The 8,750-nt window shown below is 35.6% G+C and overlaps 1 protein-coding gene across 1 annotated transcript; it reads left to right on the top strand.

Annotated features, from left to right (window-relative positions):
• Positions 1-3,341: 3,341 nt before the first annotated feature.
• On the top strand, positions 3,342-8,233 carry LOC149569040 (11-beta-hydroxysteroid dehydrogenase-like). The gene is made up of 6 exons (XM_089817687.1): positions 3,342-4,029; positions 5,120-5,312; positions 5,420-5,505; positions 5,651-5,782; positions 6,125-6,289; positions 7,586-8,233. Exons 1-6 carry the CDS (start codon positions 3,847-3,849, stop codon positions 7,913-7,915), a joined length of 1,089 nt encoding a protein of 362 aa, XP_089673813.1. The 5' UTR covers positions 3,342-3,846; the 3' UTR covers positions 7,916-8,233.
• Positions 8,234-8,750: the final 517 nt, after the last annotated feature.

Raw genomic sequence — 8,750 nt, 5'->3', positions numbered from 1 at the left:
TTTTAGAATCACCCTCTAGCCAAAGGTTAGACATACCCATGTCCTTAGCCAATTTAATAACTTGAAGGGTCATCATTTCCTCCACAAAGTGGTTAGTCTTCTTTCCCAAGGGAAGCGCCACAACAACAAGGAATTGGCTTAAATGTTTCCTTAACATTCCCCCACACTTAACTAGCCCAGGGTTTCCCTTAGCCACCCCATCAAATTTAGCTTTGTGCCAATCATAAGGAGGAAAATACCATCTTCTATCCCTTCTCCTATTAAAAATATAAGTATGAGGGGGTTGTCCTAAACTAGACAACATGTCCAAAGTAAAAGAATTAGTATAAGAGAAATTGAAAATTTCAAAAATAGCCCTCTCAATTTTGAAAAATAATAGCAACCTTAGGGGAAAAAGAATTTTCTCTAAAGATCTTGTTTTTATGTTCTTTTCAAATACCCCAAAATATTTTTGGACGAGAAAAGGACTAGAGCCATTTGCAATATTTAGAAAGGTGGATAGGGGGAAACCATTGAATAAAAAAATTAAACAAGTTAGAGGAGAAAATCCAGGGTAAGTTAAGTCTACCTAAGAAAAGAGACAAAATATCCATGAAAAAAATAATAAACAAAGAGGTGATTAAACGTCACCTTATTCTTATAGCATAACACATGCCTATTTGAGAGATAAAATCCCCTCTTGCATAAGTTGTCCATAGTAAGGATTTTGTTTTGAAGGAAGATCCATTAAAAAATATATTAACTTTGGGTAATAGATCAAAAATTGAAGCCTTATCCCAATAGAAAATGAACTAGAGAATGAGGCTTCCTAAAACAATACATACAGTTTGTTAACAAGGAAAATTGATGAGAGAATATACATCAATGGTGCATAACAAGGAGATAGTACTCAAATCCACCCAATTAGTTCCCTATTTATAATATTAGCAAAAAAAGGCACCAAAAATTTCATCACAAACCTCCTCTAATGAATTAAAATCCTCAAGATTATCCAACCTCCCAATAGGGAGCCACTCATCATCCTAGAATTTAATCAAATTGCCACTCCCAGTCTTCCACTTGATACCTCTAGTAACAATATCTCTATCTTTAAGAATATTTTTCCATATGGTTGAATCTTTCAGGATGTTACTGGAGGAAATAAACTCATGAAATGTAATATTATTTAAGAAATATAATAAAATATGTCTCTCTATTCCTCGATTTTATTAAATATTATCCACACCTTCTTGGTCAGTAAAGTCTGATTAAATATTCTCAACTTTATAATAGCCAAACCACCTCTAGCCATTAAGAGGAAAACCTTATCCCAAGAAATCAAAGGAAATTCTTTTGTGGTCTTCATACCTTGACCAAAGAAATTGCTTCTGAATTCTTTGTATTACCTCAGAAAAATTGGAGGCAATAGAGAATAGGATGAGAGCATAAATATGTCGATTGTGAAGGGTAGACTTTAGGAGTTAAAATTTCCCACTTGACTAACAAGCACACCTTTCCAACAAGACAACTTTCTATTGAATTTGTCAACTAGGCCTCACCAAATGGGAGAGAGAGAGAGAGAGAGAGAGAGAGAGAGAGGGGGGGGGAGGGGGGAAGAGAGGGACAGAGGGAAGGAGAGAGAGAGAGAGAGATTAGGGATACGATATAAAGAGTGAGAGAGAGAGGGGGATAGGAGAAAAAGAGCAGGGGATAGGATAAAGAGAGAGAGAGAGAGAGAGAGAGAGAGAGAGAGAGAGGTATTAGGGGATATGATAGACACTTGTGTAGTATAATACATAACCCGATGGAGACAAGGATTAGGGAATATGATAGACACTTGTGTAGTATAATACATAACTTAATCTCTCTCTATCTATCTACCCTTGTATAGTAGTAATACAAAACCTGATCAAGTTTTGTACTGATCAGGTTTTGAATGCATTTTTTCATTTTCATAACCCGATCAGGTTATTTGAATCCAAAAAACCTAATCACATTATGGCTTGGTGATAGCCTAGGGTAATGACCCAAAGGCTTGGGAGATTGTTTTCCCTCCATTTTTTTTCCTTTAGGCATTTTTTCATCTTCTAAGATGATTTCTCATCTTTTTCTTCATCAAGTATGCTAATGGTGAAGTGGGTATCTCTAAAATCACCACCATAATCTTCGTGTCTTCTTAGCTTTCTAACTAAACAACATTAACATTGTAAACTTTAATTGCTTTTACCAATGCCTTGACATTCCTCATAGACATATGTCTACCATTTTTTTAATCACTTTTGATATACTTAACCAAATTCAAAATAAATTATATATTACTGTTTTACACTTGATTAGATACAATTTTATTTTAAAAGTTTCCATTTTCAATTATTTTGATGCAAGTTATGCTTAGCACACGAATAGGTACCAAAATTTCAAAATATAGTTTGTTCAATAATTCATAACAAAAAAAATAATCATCATTAAATTACAAAAAAATACACAACTTCTAGATATGACTCTTATCTATCATCCTACCAAAGGGATATGCAAAATACTAAATATAACTATGTCTTTTGTGCTGCACACAAAAATAACTATGTTATGTTTTTAAAAAAAATTAGGAACTATTTTTTGTGTGTGGGGGGTTTGACCCACCTAATCTTATCCATTATGTAAAAACTCTAGTAGTTTAGAAAGTAGATTCAGAGTACTACAATTTATATGTTTTATACATCTTGTTATTTTTAGTGGATGACCCTCAAATGTCTCGTTTAAATTTAGGTTTACTTAATTTAAGAAAAAAAAGGTGTCCACTTGTACCTTTTTTGTACACCATCTTGATGCACTCACCCACAAACCTAGGAACACCTCCCTATAGAAAAAAGGGCAGGCAAGTGCAAATGTCAACATTTTGAGTTCTATGCAACCCAACAAGTCACATTTTACCAGGATAGTTTCCTAAATACAGTGAGCACAACTCCAAGTCTTCAAATGTGCACAACTCCAAGTCTTCAAAAATCCTCCTATTTCTTGCCAGCTAGACATGCCAAAGAATAAAGGGGGGACAAATTTACAAAATCTGTATAGAGTAGATTCAAGGTCGGAAAATTAAGAAGCCAATTCACCAACATTAGAATTTAAATTTAAAGAAGCAAAGCCCAATCCTTAAATCACGAAAAGTATCCCTAGAGTGCAAACAATCACATCTGTGCTGGAGAGATTTAAGCAGACCTGTTCATAGGGACAATCTTTCCTGGATTGAATTGATAGAAGAGACATGGATCAAAACTAGAAAAACCTTCTGGATTAAACTGTGTACTTAGTCAAATAATTTCTGGATTACTTAGTCAAATAATTTCTGGATTAAGTGTTGTAATCCTGTTTACCTTTTGGGTTTCACAATACGCCCTTACAGACCGTCTTACACATGGCTTCTCTGCAAAATGTACACAAAATCATATGAAAATAGATTGTATTTTGTGTTGAACTTTTTGGGTTTCACAATATTTTGTTCTGATCCTTTTACACATAGCTTTTATGCAGAACGAATCACAGAAACATATGAAGATAAATTTTCATGGCTTGTAGTTATCTCGGGGGAAGTTGTCTGCATTAGAAGAAAAGAGTGCACATGTCTTCCACCTGGCAATTTCGATGAAACGTGTGTTCTTCCTATCACCTCTTACATACATCTCTTCCTCCACCGAATCTCTGATGCCATCGTTATCTTTTGGCCTCTTTACCACCTTTGCTACTGATTCTATTAATGCAAGGCTCACATATTTTTCGAACATAACGAGGCTTTGCTCTGTAGAACTCCAGAGATTCGAACTTTGAACTGGTTTTGATTGCTCGTTACAGTGGTGAGGTGAGGAGAAGAGGATGGAATTGATGAATTTTGTATTGAATTTGGTGGTACCCCCTGCAGGGATGATTATATTGGCATTTGCATGGCCTTCCTTGGCATTTCTTACTGCTTGTGATTGGATTCTTCACACCATCTACAGCGAGAATATGGAGGGAAAGGTGGTCGTTATAACCGGAGCTTCATCTGGGATTGGTGAGGTTAGTGGAATCAGGATTCAATATGTTTTCAATTTTATTCTTAATTTTCTTTAAGATACAGATTTTGCAGGGCATAGTTTTCAATAGTGATTTTTGGGTGACCTCTTTGTTTGGACGAATAGTTAAACCATGTAGTAATTGATATCAGCAATTCAAACCATATCTCTTGCCAAATTTTAAAACCACAATATTTTCGTTTTCTTTTATGGTTTATAGGCCTCCTTGTTGAATTGTGGGTTCTCAAGTTCATTACAGTGCTAAATATTTGCTTGGAAGATGTAGTTTCTCGTCTTTGATATAATTGAATTGCTATAGAATACTGAAGCCCTCTATGAAAATAGACTTCAGCAGAACAAACTTAATCTCTGGCCAACTTCTGAGATTTCACAATGTTTTCCTTATGTTTTATGCTTTATGAACCTACTTGTTCAATTGTAGGTTTTCAAGTTCCTGATATTACTGTAATACTGAGGGAATTTTATATGTATTCGTTGCCCTTGTTTATATGCTTGTTAGGTTGATTGATAGCTTCATGAAAAACTTGAGTGGTGTGCAGGTGCTCTTTTAAATGAAAATTAAAGTTATGAGGTCTCTTGTTTGAGAAATCAATATGATTTTTGCAAACGCTATGATTTGAAACAGATGTATCTTGTGAAAAATATCTCCTCCTTCTCAACAGATATATCTTGTTTCTTTTGTGTGTGGGTATGTGTGACTGTGGGTGTAGGAGCAAAACATATAGATGGATACTATGTTTTTGGTGGACTGGTATTTTTGGTGTGGATTTTACCTTTTCCTTGAGAGTAACGAAAGGAAGTGTAACTGTGTTAAGGTTTCAAATCCTAGAAGACATAAATCAAGCTTTGATATTAATGAAAGGAAGCATAAGGCCTCCAAATCTAAGAGGCATATTGTCGAACATTTATGCCTCTATATGGGCTGTCATATAACTGATGTCTTTCAGAAGCGATGTGACTTAGTAATATGAATTCTGGTATAGTTGTTTAGCCTTTTGTACTTTATAGTGCACTAATTGCATCAATATACTTTCTATCTTGACCTACTGTACTAGATATTATATATATTGCAGCAAATTGCGTATCAGTATGCAAAAAGGAGAGCCAATCTGGTACTAGTAGCTCGGAGAGAGGAGAGGCTGAGATCTATAAGGGATAGAGCTCGTTCTTTAGGAGCCAGAAATGTTTCAATTATGGCTGCAGATGTGGTGAAGGAAGAAGAATGCAAGAGGTTCATCGATGACACCATTAGCCAATATGGCCAGTGTATGGCATGCCCACTTTTTTTATGTTCAAATCCTCTGTATCATTCATAAGTCATTAGAACAAGGGCACTTCAGTTCTGAAATTATAAATCATGAAATGTTTTGCAGTGGATCATTTGGTGAACAATACTGGCTTTGGCCATAGTTTCCTGTTCGAAGAGGCGGGTGATACTTCAGGATTTGCACATATGATGGTAAGTGGCTAAATAGGATTTTCACACCGATCAAAACCCTGGATACCCTAAGCATCACCCTGTTTTCTCCTTTGGTTTTTTCAACTTCTTTTTGTGGGGGTTTTCTAAAATTATATGCTCATTAATTCTGGCTTTTGCTTTTCAGAATATAAACTTTTGGGGAAGCGTGTACCCTACATTCTTTGCTCTTCCCCATTTGCGCCGAAGAAATGGGAGGGTTGTAGTAAATGCATCTGTGGAAGGCTGGTTACCCATGCCTAGAATGAGTCTCTACAGTGTAAACACATAAATCCTACAATTAGTCTTGAATTATAGAGGCTCTAGGCCTATAGAATACAAGTTGCTTATGATGATACACAAATTTTCATTAAACATATTCAATATTATGATCCTTTGATTCTAAAATGCTTTTTTGTTTTAGAGGAAAACCCAGCAGATTGTATATGACAAGATGTTGCTCTTTATCCGTCAATTGTGATCCATACATTTCTGAGATGCTATACTCATTCTACATATACAACTCAGCTCCCCTGTAGTTATTGTTTAAGTTATTAGATCTCCTTCGAGCTTCATTTGCATATGAAAATGCAATTTGACTATTCCTAAAACTAATGAACAGGCAGCCAAAGCAGCAGTGATAAATTTCTACGAGACGCTGAGGGTTGAGGTTGGAGATGCTGTCGGTATAACAATTGCAACCCCTGGTTGGATCGAAAGTGAGTTGACTAGAGGAAGGTTCATGACAGAAGAAGGAGAAGTGCAGTTGCAGGAGGAACCCAGGGAAGTGAGTATTTTTAATTAATCTTAGTTTTATATTAAATTCAGTTATCTTTGAATGATCTCAATGAATTTTTATTTTGAGATGCCATTAGAACATGATGATTAATCCTTTGTAAGGAAACATGGTTTTGTTCGAATTCCCTTTCCCCTAAGAGCATTGAACTAGAGCTCAAAGTGTTCGATCCTGGAAATCCTTCTCCCTTGAAGGCACTGATCTGTAGCTCAGGTGCTCAATCTAGGGAACCCCAATCCCTTTAGCACATTGAGCACAAAGGTTAAGCTTACAAAATAAGTCAATTTGACTATTTAACCTTTTTAGCATAGGAATTAAGCTTTAGTGTGTGATGCTTTAGTGTGTGATGTTTAAGCCAATGGCAATGCTACAGCATAGGAATCAAGCTTTAGTGTGTGATGTTTAAGCCAATGGCAATGGCAAAGTAGCAGGCCAAAGTTTATTAAAAAAAAAAAAAAAAGTTAATTTTGACTATTTAACACTTTTAGTTTAGGAATCAAGCTTTAGCGTGATGTTTAGGCCGAATACAAAGTTTAGAGGTCCAAAGCATTGAAACTATCTGCATTGCAATTGGATCGCAAAGTTTGAAACTATCTGCATTGCAATTGGAAGGGTGAGAGAATCAAACACAACCACACTCCACAGATTACATTTCCATAGACCAGAGATTAAATTTCCTTCCCATAATGATGGTTGTGGTTTTCTTCTGGACTCAACCATGTAGAATTTGTTTGCATTAAAATTTGAAATATTTTGTGGAAAGAATTTGACACAATCACATTCAACACATTAGATCTCTACTGTGGGCATTAAATTTCGAGTCCATAACGATTATTGCATTGTGCTTCAAGATTCAACCACATAGAATTTATTTGCATCAGAATTCAAAACGTTTTGGGTTACACTACATGATCCACTTTAGAACGAAAACGATCTGATCACACTCCACGATGATTGCTCCATGATCGGGATAATCTAGATAAAAGGGCTCTAGAAAGAGCTCTCAATCTAGAAAATGATGGGTCATGGAGTGGGATCTAAAACACTTGGATGTAAATAAATTCTACATGGTGGATATAGCTTCAATTGCCCAAGCTTGGAAACTTGAGTTCTGCCAATGCGCATGCCCTGCAATTATAAATTGGCTTAGAGACTTCAATAGGCTGTTAAAATGGAGGAAGGATAAGATTGGTCAGCCAGTAGATTTTGTTTACACTTTTACTCTAGAAACGAAAGGGCTCTACAAATTCTCAATGATTATAGTCTATTTGAATGAATGTGTTGCAGGTACATGTAAACCCATTTCCAGTGGCATACACGGAAGAATGTGCGAGGATAATAGTGTCAGGGGCATGCAGAGGGCAGCGTTATGTGAGGTTTCCAATGTGGTACAACGTCTTCTTTCTCTACAAAGTATTTGCTCCTGATGTTCTTGAGTGGACATATCGATTGCTCTTCTTCAGCCACTTTGCGAAGAAACAGCCCCCAATTACCAGAATCACTGACATCACAGGAGGAAAGAAGCTCCTTGTCTATCCCTCCTCTGTTGTTCAACAACATCAGCAGCAGCAATCTCTCTCTCCTCGCATTCACAAATCTGAGAGATCCCCTGCATAATCCATCCAATAAACATTAGGGTTTCTTTCTCGTCTTTCTTTTTCTTTCTCAGAGGGAAATCTATAATTAGGCTGTAATGTTAGGTCAGGTGTCAAATGTGACAATATACTTCCTAATTTTTATTCATGTTTATATTGTTATATTGTTCAATTTGTCAAGACAAACTCTTTCTAGGGCAGCCATGCATGCACCAAGAGAACATGTATGTTGGAATGGAGATTCATATTTACAGCTTATGTTGCATGATTTCAGAGAAACAATTAATAACCTAGTATTACTCAAACAATTAACATGAAGAAATACAAATTTAGCGCTCAAGATTTCCAAGCTTAAAAGAATAGATGAATTTAAAGTTCGATGTGGTGGACGGAATAAAATGGAGGGAGATGTAATAGCAATGAATATATATTGGTATGTTCCAACTTTGATCAATACTTGCACTATTCTGTAACTTGGAGGAACATTCAAAGCTTTGACGGAACTGTAAGCTTCGGTTATTCAAAGTGTAAGCAGTGTTGAGGGTTCCTTATTTTGTAAGCAGTGTTGAGGGTTCCTTATTTTATAAAAACATTTTAAGAAACATGGGATAGAATACTGATATTGGTATGTGTAACTTTTAGTCAAGGGCAATCTTATTCTTAGAGGATTTTTTTATTTTATACAAATAATTTTAAGAGACGTGAGGATATTGAAATCTTAAGCAGGGGTCCTATGTGGATGAGTGTGTTTGGATTTCCCATCAAATATAGAAGTCCTTACATTTTAAAAAATTTGATTTTAATTTTTTAACTTCCATTAGACCGTTTTAAAATCTATTTTTTATATTAAAAAATTA

This window comes from Cupressus sempervirens, chromosome 3 (genome assembly GCF_028749045.1).
Source record: "Cupressus sempervirens isolate cs-2001-9-10 chromosome 3, ASM2874904v1, whole genome shotgun sequence".
In the NCBI taxonomy this organism is placed as follows: domain Eukaryota; kingdom Viridiplantae; phylum Streptophyta; class Pinopsida; order Cupressales; family Cupressaceae; genus Cupressus; species Cupressus sempervirens.
This window is presented reverse-complemented; position numbering and strand designations above follow the sequence as displayed.